The sequence below is a fragment of the Plectropomus leopardus genome, chromosome 11 (assembly GCF_008729295.1).
Source record: "Plectropomus leopardus isolate mb chromosome 11, YSFRI_Pleo_2.0, whole genome shotgun sequence".
NCBI classification, from domain to species: domain Eukaryota; kingdom Metazoa; phylum Chordata; class Actinopteri; order Perciformes; family Serranidae; genus Plectropomus; species Plectropomus leopardus.
The window spans coordinates 16,197,014-16,214,250 of NC_056473.1; the positions used below are offsets into that span (position 1 = coordinate 16,197,014).

At 41.1% G+C, this 17,237-nt stretch overlaps 1 protein-coding gene and 1 non-coding gene across 2 annotated transcripts; both read left to right on the plus strand.

The window, feature by feature from the left end:
• The first annotated feature begins 436 nt into the window (after nt 1-436).
• eif4g2b (eukaryotic translation initiation factor 4, gamma 2b) lies at nt 437-17,237 on the plus strand. Its single transcript, XM_042495790.1, has 20 exons — nt 437-539; nt 2,531-2,596; nt 4,494-4,619; nt 6,466-6,568; nt 6,713-6,844; nt 7,675-7,741; nt 7,832-7,983; nt 8,171-8,281; nt 8,783-8,965; nt 9,367-9,508; nt 10,770-10,933; nt 11,049-11,162; nt 11,512-11,640; nt 11,855-11,959; nt 12,805-13,020; nt 13,192-13,450; nt 13,646-13,850; nt 14,353-14,561; nt 15,257-15,378; nt 15,575-17,237. The coding sequence occupies exons 7-20, from the start codon at nt 7,900-7,902 to the stop codon at nt 15,638-15,640; spliced, it is 2,109 nt and encodes a 702-aa protein (XP_042351724.1). The 5' UTR covers nt 437-539; nt 2,531-2,596; nt 4,494-4,619; nt 6,466-6,568; nt 6,713-6,844; nt 7,675-7,741; nt 7,832-7,899; the 3' UTR covers nt 15,641-17,237.
• On the plus strand, nt 11,253-11,429 carry LOC121950822. Its single transcript, XR_006106351.1, has one exon. It is a non-coding gene; the product is annotated as a small nucleolar RNA SNORD97 (small nucleolar RNA).

Sequence of the window (17,237 nt, forward strand, 5' to 3'; positions counted from 1 at the left end):
GATTAGTCAGTAACACTATTCCTATGTAGCTGCAAACATTTCCCTTCATATAAGCATACACGCCCGACTGAACCCTTCGTAAATTGCTCATAATATTGTATCCAGACGTAGTAAACATCTGATCAGTGTCGTGACTTAGCTAATTTATGGATTTAGCAACCTCGCAAGCTAGTTAGTTAATGTTAGCGATTAGCATGCTAGCTGACGCACCTTTGCTTTGTTGCAGCTGAGCAAAAACGAGCACAGAAATCCACGTTTTTGACATTTGCTGTTATCGTGTCAGGCATCCATGTTCAACTAAAAATGAGAATTTGTAACGTTAGCGTGTACGCGTGTTTTAATCAGTGTCAGTAGGTAGGTTGTTTTGCTAATTTGTTGTTGTTTATTTTTCATAAGTGGTGAGGCCTGTAACAAAGATTTGATTTCCTGACACCGTTTTCCCCATCCCTTCCTATTATTCTTATTCTTTTGAGTATTCTTCATTGTCAAGCCGCCAAAGTGGAGAGTGTGATTGCAGAAGGGGGTGCTTCTCGTTTCAGGTAATGACAACAAAGATTAACTAATTGCATTTCTCTTTCTCTTCCTCAGCACCGTTTTCCCCATCCCTTCCTATTATTCTTATTCTTTTGAGTATTCTTCATTGTCAAGCCGCCAAAGTGGAGAGTGTGATTGCAGAAGGGGGTGCTTCTCGTTTCAGGTAATGACAACAAAGATTGCGCAGACAATAACAACAAGGAAATTCTTTTCTTTTTTTTTTTCCACGGTCAGCCCTCTGCTGGTGTTTTTGTGCAGGAACTTCCGGCTCTATAGAACAAAGCAGGATGTGGGAAGGCCCAAAATGGCAGTCAGATTCTTCTCTTTGTGAAACCTTTTGAAAGAGGGGGCTGGGTTGACAAAATGAGCCTTGATGGGGATTTCCATCCTGTTGGTTGAATATTGGTTGAATGGGCATTCACTCTATTCACAGTAAAGCGACTCACTGTCTGTGTATTGAAATGTTTAGAATAAAGCATCAAGTGATGTAAGATACTGTGTGTTAAATGAATAAGTCAGCGTGGAGGGTGTAAGTTTGCAGTTTTATACCGCACCTCGTCAGCAGGTTCTGGAAATGTCTGTTTTTAATTGGCAGTTGACAAATTTGGTGATCAGTAAAATGATTCAAAAATGCCTCAAATTATGTCATCAGGTAATACAGATGCCCTGAATATACCAGTAATTAGTGCCTGTCACTTGCCGATATGCTGCGTTGACTTGCAGTTCAAAGCACTGTCATGACAATTTGAGTATTAATAGACCATGATGTGTACGATCATAAAGCAGCAGCAGAGCAGTCAACGTGAAGAACAAAGTGTTCTGCTTTTCTGCTGCACCTGGAACTGTGTTTATTGCCCGAGCCTTTGTGCCTCTCATAGTGTTTTTGTCATTTAAGTTATGTTTTGTTTTATGTAAGATTTTTATTTAAGATTATGACAGAAAACTCATTACCATTGAGGTATCTCATGATGATTTAGAGTTGCAGCCCATGCTTTTAAGGAAAAGTTCTTCAGCGTAAAAATTGACAAATTCATTTGTGTGCAATAATCATTAGCTCTTAAACTTGGGTTCATGCACTTTACATTCTGTAAAACAATCAGACGGACCAGTAACAAAGTCACAGTCTACTGCAGAGCTGTGCAATAAAGTAAATTTGAACAATAGTTGCAGAAGTATTTGTCAGTACACAAAATTTCACAAACACTTAAACTTTCAAAAAAGAAAACAAACCTTCAGCTGACTACGCTGCCCCAAAAAAGTGGAAGTAGAAAAACTTCATGCACTATTAATGGGCAAAAAGGACAAAACATTAAAGAAAATGAATGCAAGTCAAATAATGTATTCAAAGATGAAGATACAATGTTGGCCAAACCCAGGCTGCATGTATACCTTTGTTCTGCTCACGTGACTGACTGGTGCATCTCTGCACAAACCTTAGATATGCTGCATTTGGCATTGCTCTATAAACATGCGTGTGTCATTCTTGAAGCTGCATCTCTGATTCTCCAACATCTGATTGTAACGGTCACTTAAAAATGCATCCTGCTATGTTTATTCAGGACGCAAAGCCATTATTCCTACTTAATTTAATGGTTCCCTGATAACTGACAGTGTTAACTTTGTTTTCCCTGCAGTTATAAAACTCTAAAAAAAATCTTACTAAATACAGTGATGTATTGCAAAGATACACGCAGTATCAGCTTATAAAACATTTAACAGACATAGATGAAAGACATTCTATATATTTATGGCTCGATGTATTATATTCTTACAGATTACATATTTAATTGTGCATTTCTGTCTTGTTAAAAAAAATAATCTCAGTTGTAAACGAGTGCTCTTGTTACTTAGTGTCTTCAGTTAAAACAAAAGTTAAATGGATGAATAAAGTATACATTTAATCTTGTTTCCTATGAGGTAAAGACACATAGTCATTCCATCTGGTGCAGTGTTGCATGGACCTAAGATGTTCTCCTCCATGTGTTTGCTTCTGCAGTGCTTCTTCGGGGGGAGGAGGTGGTAGGGGTGCACCTCAGCACTATCCCAAGACTGTCGGCAACAGGTGCGTCATTTGGACTTTCTTCAGAGCACCCTTAATGTATAGGGATTTAATAATTAGTGGGATGTCGCTTGTAGTTTCCCCCATCACTTTGGAAACAGTGGACTAGACAGCTTTGTTGAATAAATGGCCCGAATTCCAGGAAACTTGATTTGAACACCCAGAAGTCCTGTAACATGATGTCAGTCAACTGCAAATAGGACACATATGTTTACAAACTGGGCAGGCGGGGATTATCTTATAACAAAGGGGTAAAAAAGGAAGGGGTTTTAAAGGCAGAAGAAAAAGGTTTAAAAAGTTTAAAAAAAAAACCAAAACAAGACAAGAAAATTATAATAATTCTGTAACATAATTTAAATGTTATTTTTCTCTACCCTTTTTCTTTTTTCCCTAGACATTTTTTTTTTTACAATACTTTTGAAATATAATTTTCTAAATCTACTAATTTCTTTCAGTTTGTGGAACCTTTTTTACCAAGTTGATCATTGCCTTTTTTTCTCCACATGTTTTTGAAAGAAATCTTACTAATTTGCTCGGGGCTCAAAGGATAAAATAGTCATTAAGGATGTGACAAGCAGCACAAGAGAAGTTACTCCAGAGGGATATTAGATGGCAGATTAAGCCTGGATTTTCCAGGTATCCAGGCTGAATTTAGCTGTGACTCGCTTGCATGAAAGCAGAGGCACATAAGTTACCATGGAGATTTATTCTGTGCAGTTAGCCTCCTCCTGACCAGGCTAACAGTCGGGCTTGTTTAATCCTGGTGTCAGATTTCCTCAGTCAGCTGTCATTCTGATCAGAAATAAATATGTTTATAATTACTCCATGGTCTTCTTGGCCTCTTCATTTTTGTTTATTTTTTATTTGCCTGCATTGAAATAAACTTCAACTCTGTAATTCATTAAAGTAGGCCTGCTGTTATCATTTTCAGTGTAAAGTTAAAGGTAACGTGCACACTGAGGGAGAGTTAATCCAGGAGCAGACAGTTAAAGTCAGCATTCTGGTAGGTTATTATTGCATTTGTTGAGATGATTAGAAATGGCTAATGAAGTTGCAAAGGTGGTTTTAGTGAAGTCAGTGATGACACATCCTCACCCTCCCTCAGATGGTCTTTGTGGCGTTGTGGATGAACACGGTGGGGGAGGATAAAAGCGTCTGCTAAATGATTCTTATAGGTGTTATTAATTAGTCATCATAGTACATTTCATTAATTATTACTTTCCACTGCTAACAAAGTGTCCAACTGATTTGTTAAAATAACAAGTATATCCTTGTGTGGTAATTACAACGTGTCAGTGCAGCTGAAGTTAAAGGAAATTAGTAATGAGTAGACGTTTTTAAAGAGACAGACATAGATCACATGAAAAGAGACTGGAACCCGAGACCTGCGAGCGGAAAACAATATCATTGTCCGCTGCGCTATACCACCCATAATTAATCTTAACTCACTTATGTATCTCTCATTATTTACGCGTGAAGTCAGTCCGCTATCTTCTGTGAAGTTTTTTCTGTTTGATTATAACTCCATATTTCCCTTATTTGCACATTAAATGCGTTACCTGCACATACATTTCCATGCTGTTCACTAGCTGAAAACTCCACTGCACACATTTTCTCCATTTCTGCATCTCGACAGTCTGCAATCGACACGTGCGGTCTCCTAATGACAGCCATGAACTCATATTTATCCAGAATCCTTAAATCTGGCTTGACATAGTCCCGCCTTCTCATCCTGGTTTAGCAAACGCTCAACGGATTAAGCCAGGAGGCACCGACACAACTTGACAGACATTACAGTGCAGCATTTGCAGTCACTGCAGGTGTTTGTGTGTTTTTCTGTACCTGCCATGAAGTCACCAGCTTCTGTGGTACTCAGTGTCTCTGTCTGTGTGCTTTACAGCGAGTTCCTGGGGAAAACCCCAGGGCAAAGCGTTCAGAGATGGGTTCCTTCACGAAGCACTAGACGAGATGTCAACTCCAGCAACGAAAAAGAGCGACACGATGCAATCTTCAGGAAAGTGAGGGGGTAAGGTACAAGCCTGTGTGCATAGTTAAAGAGTTAATTATCCATTAATCACGGGGAAAAGCAAAACATGTTTTGCTAACTTCTTCATGACTTTCTATTCAAACATACACACATGTAGTGTACTAGAAGTTTGAGGTTTTTGGTACTAAAAGTAATTCAGCTGTACAGAGTCAAATTCTTGCAAAATAAAAAAGAAACCATCTGATTGAAAGTGTGGTCTGGCTTGCCAAATTTCATTCAGGATTGCCAAGAGAGCTCCCCTGAAGAAAACTGCCAGTAAATGTTGAAAAATGATCTTGAAATCTGGAACAGTGTCATAGCCAAAGGTTACAGGACATGAGGTCATGTTGATTTAAAGAAAAAAACTGTAACTGCTGTCCCTAAATGCTCTTTTTTGTTAAGTCTTTCACTTAAGCTGTCAAAGACGAGATGAGAAGTTTCTACAGTTCATCAGTCGTGCCTTGCTTGATTTTCTGTGACTCATGTATTGTTGATACTTTCTTTCCACACTGATGATGATTTTGTGAGTTCAACAGGGACGCAGTGTTGAATTGTGCAGTTCTGTTGTGATGAAGGCATGTGCTTTGCTAAAGGCACTTAAAGCTTGTTCCTGTCTGTGTCAGGTGATGTTTACAAGTACTGAAGATGAAGAGATGACAGAGTTTCCTTCAGGAATGTAGGCTAGCTGGTGGCCAACACAAGAGCCAGACAATCGACTCTGCTATCTTAGCCCGGTGAAGTGAAGTGGACAACTGCACGTTACATTTATGTTCATGAAATAAGCCACAGTTAGATCCATTTGCTGCCCTATTATATATCAGAATCCCTCATCATCTTGGGCGTGATTTTTCTTGTTGCTAACAGACTTTTCTTTAATCCCTGATCAGAAAGTCAGGGTGTCTCAAATTGACTCACACACTGCTAAAACAAAGCCAGTAAAGAATGAGAAAGCCAATGTGGATAATGAGATTTAGAAAACAAAGCCTGTGGATTTATAAATCATTATTAATTGGCTCTGTTGCAGCGTGTCACAGCAAATGAAGTGATGCTGCAGTTCTTTCCAGAAGTGTGAAAGAGCGCTCAGGCCGTGAAGGATTATAAAATGGCTGATGGATACATTTTTAAAGACTGCAACTGAGATTTAATGTAGTATAAAACAATGATTTAACGTGTTTGACTTGATCTAAAACTGTAGCACTGTTCACACTGCAGGCCCAAGTGGCCATACAGACCCACCCCCCATGTGACCCAGATGTGATTGTCTAATGTCACAGCACAAATCGCATGGAGTCTGATCTCACATCAGATTTGGGCTTCTTTTGTAGGTGGTTCTAAATCAGATACAGAGAAAATGTCCGCAGTTGCTCCACTTTGCCCACAGTTTCATGTAGAATCCCCAGACTAAGTACAAAGTAAACACTTTAAAAATACTTTTGAGTCAACAGTCTGTTTTGCAGATATCATTGTTTGGCTTCAGACCTGAGTGAACGCAGCCCGGTATTAGTGGGCCAGATCTGGGCTGAAGAAGTGCCAACAACAGTGTTTATTTTGTGTAAGCACCATAACTTGGTTTGTATCTAAGTGATTTATTGTCAGCTCCCGGGTAAAGGAGGGTCTGATAAGGAACAGAGTTAAGGGAGGCAACTCTGCAAGTTATTTTAAAATCAGAATGGAATTTGTTTTTGCTGAGGAGGTCCAAACAAACCCAGTCACATCAACACATGAAACGCAAAATACGGGAAAACCTTGACAACATGGCGTCACGCCAGCATATTGGCCTTTCATAATCATACTGACCACCTTATCTTGGTGCCTCTCCCTTCCTCTCTTGTTTTTATTTTTCTAGCATACTCAACAAACTCACGCCTGAGAAGTTTGACAAGCTATGCCTTGAGCTCCTGAACGTGGGCGTAGATTCAAAACTCGTCCTTAAAGGAATCATCTTGCTGGTGAGAGTCCTTTTTTTTTTTTTTTTGCTAATGGAAATGTATTCATCCATTCTTGGCAGGCTGCTCAGTGACTCATACACGTTTTAATGACCTGAGTGGTCCCTCTCTGGTTTCTCCCTGCTCTCCTCCCTCACTGTGGTTTAGATTGTAGACAAAGCCCTAGAAGAGCCGAAGTATAGCTCGCTCTATGCTCAGCTATGTCTGCGCTTGGCAGAGGACGCACCAAACTTTGATGGCCCTTCATCTGAGATCCAAACATCCCAAAAGCAGAGCACAGTAAGTGTGGCTGTTCACATTTTGCTGCGTAGTGAAAAACATTTCCATGCCTTGAATAAATCTGTTCTCCTCCTTTTATATCAAGACTTTGGGTTCATAAAGCTGTCAGTGCCACTTATAAGCTGATGGTTTTAATAGGGATGCACATTATAGATTTTTTTTTTTTTTCTTTTTCTGATACCATAACCGAAAAGAAGTATATGCCCTGTAGTTACGCGCACCTGAGGGCAAGACAGGCTAAGATGTAGTGGCTAACTGTTAACAGCCTCACAAGACTAACGTGACCTAACTGTTATCAGCAGATTTAATGACGTCGCACGGTGAATATTACCAAACTGTTATCAGCAGGTTAAAGATCAGAGTTGAGCTGTTTCGTTGTCGGTGTGGTTTGTTGGTACCATCGAACAGGTCGGTGTTGCATGTTAGCCGCTGCTGCTGAGTTAGCTCAAGCTAACAGGACAGACGTGAACTGACCGTTCACTGGGAAGACGGCTGCTCTGGGGATGGCTCTTCAGCACTGTATCTAACCAGTGAAATGGGAGCAAAAGAAGGGGATCAGACCCCTGGCTCTATCGTGTTGTTGACCTCTGAAACTTTAAGGAAAAAGGTCCCCACTTGTGACAACATGTTTGGCTTTGTAGTTATCACTCTGCGCTTGATCCTCTTCTTCTTCCTCTCTGTGTTGGTGTAGATTCTGTGCTAGTTAAGTCAATAAAAGCAATTGGACTTTGTATTATTGGCTCTATTTATTGACTGTTATTGTAACTGTAATCTATGCTCTATGATTTCCCTTGCTGAACTACATCTAACCAGTGGATAATGTTTTTTAGACTTTCAGAAGACTGCTGATTTCCAAACTTCAAGATGAATTTGAGAACCGCACCAGAAATGTTGAAAGTGAGTTCATGTCTTTGTTGTGTATCTTGTAAGTGAAGGAAAATCTTTGAGCCTCCCTACCACTAACTTCTGCTTCTCCTCTCCCTCCAGTCTATGACAAACATGACAACCCTCTTACTTCAGAGGAGGAGGAGCAGCGTGCCATTGCCAAGATCAAGATGCTTGGCAACATTAAATTCATCGGGGAACTTGGCAAACTCGACCTCATCCATGAATCTATCCTTCATAAGTGCATCAAAACAGTACGGGCACCCTCTCTTTTGTTTTTTTGTTTCTTGAAATGTGCTTCCTTTGAATTTTTTTCCATTTTGAAAGACTGAACTTCAAATGTTGGAATCAAAAGAAATTCTGCAGAGCTCCATGAAACCAGAGTAGAGTACCTTGTATGACCCCCCCCTGCCTTCCCTCTCTCCTTAATCTTTTCTGAAGCTTCTGGAAAAGAAGAAGAGAGTCCAGCTCAAGGATATGGGGGAGGATCTGGAGTGCCTCTGTCAGATAATGAGAACAGTGGGGCCGAGACTCGACCATGAGAAAGCAAAGGTAACAGCTCTGGCCTTTCATGGCACCACAGCCTTCTGGAGAGGCTGTCTATGGCTCTGTGTGTGGGACATGTCACATTCAACACATGGACATAGATTTTCCATTTAGCGAGTAATTCTCAGATGGCTATCCACCACACTGACCAGTAAATGTTTGTAGTGTAACTGAAGATCTGTTTTAACTATGCTGAGTGCTTGTACTGCGTTTTGGTGCCACTTACAGCCACCCTGCCTCTGTCTGTTTATCTGAACTTGACACTGGAGCAGGAAAAGTGCATTCAAATACAATTCAAATGTTACTCTGCCTGCCTCTCTGTGACTTTGTGGTCGTGCCTGGGTCGACTATGTCGTATCAGGTCACCATCTGGCAGGACAGTCTCACCTAAAGCCCCACTTGGCTCACAGCCACTGCTAATGTAAATCCTATCAAATCTTGTCATGATGTATGTACAAGCCCTGCCTGTCCTCACTGCCTCCCCTCCTCTCCCCATCCTTTCTGCAGTCTTTAATGGATCAGTATTTTGGCCGTATGCGATCCTTAATGAACAACAAGGAGTTGCCCGCTAGGATCCGCTTCCTGCTGCAAGACACAGTGGAACTGCGAGAAAACAACTGGGTCCCCCGCAAGGCTTTCATCGACAACGGACCAAAGACGATTAACCAGATCCGTCAGGATGCAGTGAAAGTAAGTCAGGGGATGTTATGGCGCTCGTTGCGTGGATCACCCACATTTTGGAATAATGAATACTTACGTCTAGCATCAAGAGCTGTGGTTGAGGCATGCATGTGCATAAGGGCTCCATAATTAAACTTGTAGCGTTAAACGCTCTTTCCTATACAAAGAGCCAGTTTGAGCACATCAGCAAACAACCTATTGTGAGGCGAGTGAGTCAGCAGTTAAATTGCCTGTTGACTAAAAAGTATGCACAGGATGTAATTAAGTTTCTGTGGAGAAAATTATGTGGTTCAGTATGCAGCAAAGGGACTTTCTTTGATTTAATACATGAAGTTCAGTTCCGGGTTGAACTTGTAATCATGTTATTGGACAGTTTATTGACACCAGCTCTGTTCTGTGTGTTCCTGCAGGATTTGGGTGTTTTCATCCCAGCACCCATGTCTCAGGGGATGAGGATGGACTTTTTCTTGGAAAGCCCCTTCATGCCCAACAGAATGAAACTGGACAGGGAGACTCTCGGGGGATTGGCCGATATGTTTGGACAGATGCCAGGTATGGACTCTATTTCTGGATGTTTTAAAGTGTGTGGACACATCTCATCACATTTTCATATCATTTTCATGTTGTCAGTGCTAAAACTGGACTCACTTTTTATTCTTACAGATATTTTGTTTGTTGCACAAAATGATGAAAACATGACACAAAATACTTTGCTGTGTTTTTATGATCCCCTTAGGGTGGTAATTCCACACAGTCCAAATCACAATGCTTGTAGAAAACCAGTGCGTCACATACATAACAAATGGCACTGAGCAAATTCTGCCTTAGCTGGTTAGTTTTTTATACATTAAGAATATTTTTATTGCTTTACCTTGCCGTCACATGGGGAGCTGAAGCTTTTACCTTAAAGCCACCAGGCAACATTGACAAAAACTTCAACGCACCGGAACCTCACAGTTGTTGGTCTGGCTGATTTGATTATTTATTGTGTAAGGGAAAGATGTAAAACATTCTAAATGTAGTGTGCACTCACACTAACTAAAAATCACATTTTTGAGGCCTGGAAAAATCATGAAATTAGAATAAAGTATTGAAAGTGCTGGACAAGTCATAGCATTTTGTAGGGATACACAATATTAGATTTTTTGCCGATATATTACAAGTCATTTGGCAGATGACTGATACCGATAACAAGATATCCACTTAATTTCCTACCAAATTTTAGTGATCAAGTCTCTCCTGTAACATCATATTATGCATACTCTTATTATGATGGTCCACCAGCAGATGGAGACGTAAGTTACAATGCTGTTCCGTGTCTGAAATATTCATTCATGGTGAAAAATAAGAAAAGGAACATTGGCTGATTCCAATAGTTCAATATAAAACTGATATTGGCTGATACAGATGATGTGCCGATATTATTGTGTATCCCTATTATTTTGTAGTGTGTGATGAAATTGTTACAGTTGTAAGAATAACCTTCCAGGTAATGTAACATAACATCAATCATCTTCTGTAGCTGACAGAGCGTGGCTCTGATATGCTTCGATGTTGACTATTTATTAACCATTATGTATGTTTGTTCAGTTTTCTCCCCTCGTTCTGTCTCTCACTTTTGTATGGCCGTTAGCTGAAATTATTTGAATAGAGTTTGAATCTGACAAGTTTGAAAAATGCCGGGCAAGTGGGGCAAGGAAAAAAAAACAACTTAAAATAGGTCCTTGAAAAGTCATGGAAAAGTTCTGAAATGTTGTCCATGGGAAACGTGTGGGAGCCCTGCTGACATTATCTTTGCATTTCGTTTACTCAGGCAGTGGTATTGGAACTGGCCCGGGGGTTATTCAGGATAGGTACTCGCCCACTATGGGACGCCATCGCACCAACCCGCTCTTCAACGGCCACAGCGGTCACATCGCCCCTCCTCCTCAGTCACAGTTCGACATGGGGCCAAAGTCTTTTGTTAAGTCCAACCAGGTACTTTTGCTAACAGATAAATAATGTTTAGGCAAACACTAATTGATGCTTCTCCACAAATCGGGAGGTCCGAGTTTAAGATGGTGATCCACTCTGCCCATGTGACTTTCGCCAGGTTCAGAACCAGCATTTCCTCAACCAGAACCAGAACCACTTGGCCCAGCAGCAGGTCCAGTCCAAGGACATGCCTCCACGATTCAGCAAGAAAGGACAGCTCAATGCAGATGAGGTAACTCAAACTAGTTGTAGTTGGGATACAGAATATGAACAAAAACTTCACAAGAGTTAAAGTCCTATATCTGCTAGTGTTAGCGTCTTCATGCCCAGTGATTATAAAAAGACGCGTTATTCTGAGGAACAAAACCTGCTACCAGTCTTTCCTCTACCTTGTGCTCTACCTTTTATCTACATCTTTCTTTTATTCTTCCTCCACTCCTCCTCTCCTCTTCAGATTGGTAGCTGGCCCGCTGACTGCGATTATGAGATATGAGGGCATGGATTTATGCTAATATGCAGATTCCTCATTTTTGAGCAACGTGACTTATCCTAAAGCATGCTCTGTGTTCCGGGTCCCACAGATCAGCCTGAGGCCTGCTCAGTCATTCCTCCTTAACAAGAACCAGGTACCCAAGCTCCAGCCCCAGATCCCCACCATGATGCCTCCCAGCGCCCAGCCCCCACGCACTCAGACCCCCCCTCTGGGACAGGTGAGAGACAAGCTGTGTTCTCACATCTTATCTACTTTTATATTAGTCACATTAACCTTGCGGCAGTCTCACAAAGACGACTGAAACATGTAAAGAGGAAACAGCTAACATGTGAAAGGAGGAAAAAAAAGAAGCCAAACCCATTCATCATAAAGTGTTCTGGTTTCACACTGGATCCGCATCTGTGTTATAATGGTACGGCCTTCTGTCTCAGCCTCCACAGCTTGGCCTGAAGACCAACCCTCCGCCCATCCAAGAGAAACCTCAGAAAACGAACAAGAAACCACCTCCTGCCAAGGAGGAACTGCTTAAAATGACGGTAGGCAAAACAAAAATTGAATGACTTTTTGCTGAAAAATATTTTTTAAAGATTGTTTTATAAATTTGATAATGCACAGAAAAGGAGTGAAATAGCACAAAAATATAATCACAACTAGGGCTGCATGATGTTGGGAAAACTAAAATTGTTATATTTCTGTTGCAGTATATATTAGAGTTGTTTTTACTGTTGAGTTTGACCACTATTGACCCTCTGCCTTTTTAATTAAGCCCTTTAATTAAGTTTTTCTAGGTGTGTTTTTATCGTCTTGTGTATTTCTTTTTGACTGTGAGCTGCTTGGCATTTTGGGATTAATAAATTAATCAAAACTAATTGCAATACAAAAAATGGAATGCATAAAAGAAAATCTACAGTGTATGCAGCATATTGCCCTCAGCCTCCTCTCCCCTGCTTGTTTTTTCTCCCCCCATGTCTCAGACAGTTCTACGTCCTTTTGTGATCACCTCACCGGGGTCGCCACACTGTTGATCCGCTCAATGACTTTGTCCTGCTTCAGGTCGGACTGGTCACCTAGTTTGAGGAAAATTAACGAACTTGTCTTTTTGCCATTTTACCAGTTTCCTTCTTGCCGCCGAGGGCAGGCTATCTTACTTCAGCCTTAGTTTCAAATCATAGCATCAGCTCATGTGAGGTGTACAAAATCTCTCTTTTAAAATCAGATTTAAAATGCATCTAAAATAGACTAACAGGGGATTTTTGTGCGACTTCAGTGGGAAATGAAGGCTAACAACACAGCAGTGGAGAGCACCAACCTGCGTTCACATTTTATATAATCGCTTAAGCTGGCCACAGCTCATGACTGTCTGCTGACATCTGTATTTCAGGAGGCGATTGTGACTGAGTACTTGAACAGTAAGAACCTGACTGAGGCTGTGAGCGGCGCGAGAGAGATGAAGGCTCCCAAGCACTTCCTGCCAGAGATGCTGAGTAAGATCATCGTGTGTTCCCTGGACCGTCCTGATGAGGACAAGGAGCACGCTAGCACTCTGATCCACACGCTCCGCACAGAGGGCCTCATCACTGGAGAGAACTTCATGCAGGTAAACGCATGCAGCACTCCCTTTATATTACACATTTAAATTAGACTGACGTGTGCTCTGAGTAAACCGTTCATTGCCCATAGAAGTAGCTGTGACATATTTGTCACTGAGGAGCCCAGATGGGGATTACATCATGATTCATGCTTTGCCATCTCCCCCCTACACATGCAGGCTTTCCTCAACGTCCTGGACCAGTGCCCTAAGATCGAGCTGGACGTGCCCCTGGTGAAGTCCTACCTGGCCCAGTTTGCAGCTCGGGCCATTATCGCAGAGCTGGTGAGCGTGGCGGAGCTTGCTCACCCCCTTGAGAACGGCACACACTTCCCCCTCTTCCTGCTCTGCCTGCAACAAACGGCCAAGCTGAAGGACCGAGAGTGGCTCACCGACATCTTCCAGCAGAGCAAGGTCAACATGCAGAAGATGCTCCCAGGTACTAATTATTCTGTCCATCTCTCACCTGTACCTGGTGCTCACATGGCCATTGATGGGTTGCTGCAGATGTAAAAAAATTCCAACATATTTAATCTTTACAGACTTTTAAAAAGTCCCGCTTCTCTGCCCTTACACATCTCACTGAGGGAACTGTTGTGACTTCCCCTGAATAACTGACTGGTTCTTTTGTCAGAAATCGATCAGAACAAGGACCGCATGCTGGAGATCCTGGAGGGGAAGGGCCTGAGCTTCCTGTTCCCGCTGCTGAAGCTGGAGAAGGAGCTGCTGAAGCAGATAAAGGCAGACCCCTCTCCACAGTCCATCTACAAGTGGATTAAAGACAACATCTCACCCAAGCTTCACACTGATAAAGGCTTTGTCAACATCCTCATGACCAGGTAAACAAATCCTCATGGCCAGGTAAATAATCGGCAGATATTACTGAAGTCAGTATGGATGAAAACTAAGGCTCCTTTGAAATTTACATTTAAATTCTTCCTTTTTTGCATTTTTTTAAATAACTGAATTAATAAACATTTAAATACAGTGAAAAATTTGACCAAGCAGTCCCAAGAACTGACCTTGCTGTTTGCATTCCCTCTTATTCTCTCAGTTGTTCTGTAAAATGAGAGGAGAGTTAAAACAGGGTTCCCATGGTCATGGAAAATAAAGTTTGAAAAACTGTTTTCCAGGACTAAAAATGGTTTGGAATTAACAGAATGTCTTGTTAAGTTTGCATGCGCTAGCATTTGCTGATCCGCAAGTGCCTGGGAAGTATGTGTTTAATAATGTATGGTTTTATTGCTATAGGCCTACACATTTTAAATTACACATCCTTGAATAAAGGGCCCTTGTGAGCAACCATTGCCATCTGACCTTTTTTTTTTTTATTTTTTAAAGTTTTCTTCAGTACATCTCCCAGGAGCTGTGCATGACGGAGGGCGATGAGCAGCTGGCGGCCCCCTCCAAAGAGCAGCTGGAGCAGGAGAAGCAGCTGCTGCTGGCCTTCAAGCCTGTCATGCAGAAGTTCTTGCACGACCATACCGAGCTGCAGGTCAGCGCCCTCTATGCCTTGCAGGTGCACTGCAACGCCAGCACGTTCCCTAAAGGTACAGTACACTGAAAGTCTGGGGCAGTCCATTAGAGCACGACCAATAAAGGCGTTATTACCTTCCATCACACATGTATTGGTATCAGTGTACGTCAGCCAACAAGTCACCAAAATAGGTTTGAGGTAGTTTAAAAACGGTGTTTTATATAACATGTTGCCTCACAGGCATTTTCACAACCTAAAGCTTTTATTTACGCCTCATGTCTATTTCTTTATAATATCCTCGCAAACGCAAGGTTTATGCTCAATAAAAAAGCACCGTGTGCGTACATTTGTCTACATTTTGAAACTTGCACATTTACTTCCATCTTTGCACAAAAGTTTGGCTTCTCCTTTGCTGCTTGATGTTTTGAAATTCACGGTAATGATGTCACTTCAGTGTCGCGTGAACACTGTTTTTACGCTAGTGTGACGCTGACATGACATTTGCGTCTAGAAATGGGGTCACATTGATTTTTGCACTGGAGAGCACTGCCAACAGTGAAGATTGGTCTAAGCTTTCCTTAGTTACAAGAACAGCAGCAGCGGCTAAAAACAGTCATTTTAATGCATCATATATACTTGAACAGTTTTTTATTTGAAAGGTATGTTTGTTACTTAAGCAGCAACTCATGGTTAGGATCCTTTATCATATGTTACCAGCATGTTGAAACATTTAACAATACTTATTTTTAAAACATTCTCTCCACTAAGGCATGCTGTTGCGCTACTTTGTCAACTTTTACGACATGGAGATCATTGAAGAAGAAGCCTTCCTTGCATGGAAAGAAGACATTACCCAAGAATTCCCTGGAAAAGGAAAAGCTTTATTCCAGGTACATTAATGATGTCACAGTGAGATTTTACATTTTTGTCTCAAATCCATGTTCGGTGTTGTTCTCTAAAAACATATTGCCTTATGATTTGTGTGACTGGATGTTCTCAGGTACTTCTCATACAAACATTTTTGAACATGAATGACAGAAGAATATGTGTTAAAAAAAAAAAAAAATCTTGTTTTCACTCGGTCAGGTCAACCAGTGGCTCACCTGGCTGGAGACAGCGGAGGAGGAGGAGTCAGAGGATGAAGCAGACTGAGAAACCAAGAAGAATCATGATGTAGAAGATCAACCATCTCTTATTAGTACACTTGCCTTTCCTTTTATTTAACTCCATTCTTAATTTAACCACTACCACGTGGCACTTAGCTGCTTCTGTTTCGCAAATATAAATCGAAAGCTCGTACCTGTAGGGCCTGGCGTGTTACCACCTGCACCGAACGATGGGCTGGGAAGCATCATTTGATCTGTTGCCTGATGGATGTTTGAGTTTGGATCTGTGTCCTGATCTGATCAGCTCACATGAATTCTGAGGTCTGCAGTGGCTCAATCCTGTCTCTTTGCTCAGACTGATTTTTTTTTTTCACTCTAGTGCATGTTTTTCATTTCCACTCAATTTTTACTGATTTGAGCCTTCCCCAGTAGAAAACTGCTTTATTTAAGAATGCCTAGGAATTCCCCCTAAATAAATCAAATTAGTGGTCATTTTTGTTAATCCTAGTTTAAAAGACCATTAACAGAAGGTGTTGTCAGTGACCTGCTTTGTGATCTTCTGTAACGGCCCGACCTGGATTCCTTTCCATCACACTCCTTAAAAAGAGGGGATTTAAAATCACCAGAGAGGCTGCAGAGTGATCCATATAGTAAATTATGTGACATTCAGCCTTTGTTTCACAAAGTGTGATTTATTGCAAGGGGGCCTACTAAAGAGAGAGTGAAGCATAAGCTGGCAAAACATGTAAAAATGAATTAAGGCATTTGTTTAGTCAACCTATGCTTAAAAGACCTGTTTTCCGCTTCTTTTTTCTTTTTCTTTTTTTTTTTTTTTAAATAAAAGTGCTCTTCGTAGTCGCTGATGAGCATCTTTCTTTTTTGTGATCCTCATCAGGAGATTCCCCCCTCTTTCTCATCTGTCCCTCTTTCTTGTCTTTTATCACATGAGTGGTTGCAAAACTCGTGATCCTCCAAATGTTACAATATTTTAAGAAGTTGTAGTCATTGGTGTGCCGCCGTAACGTTTCAAAGTTGCCTGTGTTTCTACCTCTTAGTTAGATGGGCTTTCGTTTGTTTTTTGTGCTTGGATAATGAAATCTACTAAGAAGAACTTATAGCCCGAGCAGATGCTAAAGTATTTGATTTAGTCGCACAGTAAGTCTTTTGAAGCAAACTTTATCTTCGACGCTTCACATGGTTTAAGCGACGCTTCACATGGTTTACAAGTATTAATAATGAAGAATGGAAGAAGCGCTTGATTTGATTTATTCGCCGGCTCAGAGTCCTCCCCCGAGAAAGCGTATCTTTGGGTTTCGTTTGCCCAGAATTTGGAGCAACAGCGTGAATGTGGCCAGTTTATTTTGAACACTTGAAAAGTGAAAGAAGTGGATTTTAAATGTTTTTCTTTAATTGGCAGAGTCAAATTAAACCTTAGTAGATAGATTGTAATTGATCCCCCCTCCTCGCTAAGATAAGTCTAACAGCTAAATAAACAATAAACATCGACTTTTACCTGAGAATTGTGCTGACAAGCCATGTTTATGTATAAGGCAATGGATTTGGATTATATTGTAAGGTATTCAAAAATTATTGTGCACCTCTATTGCTTTAATGTCAATAAAGTCCAGTACATGAGCACCGAA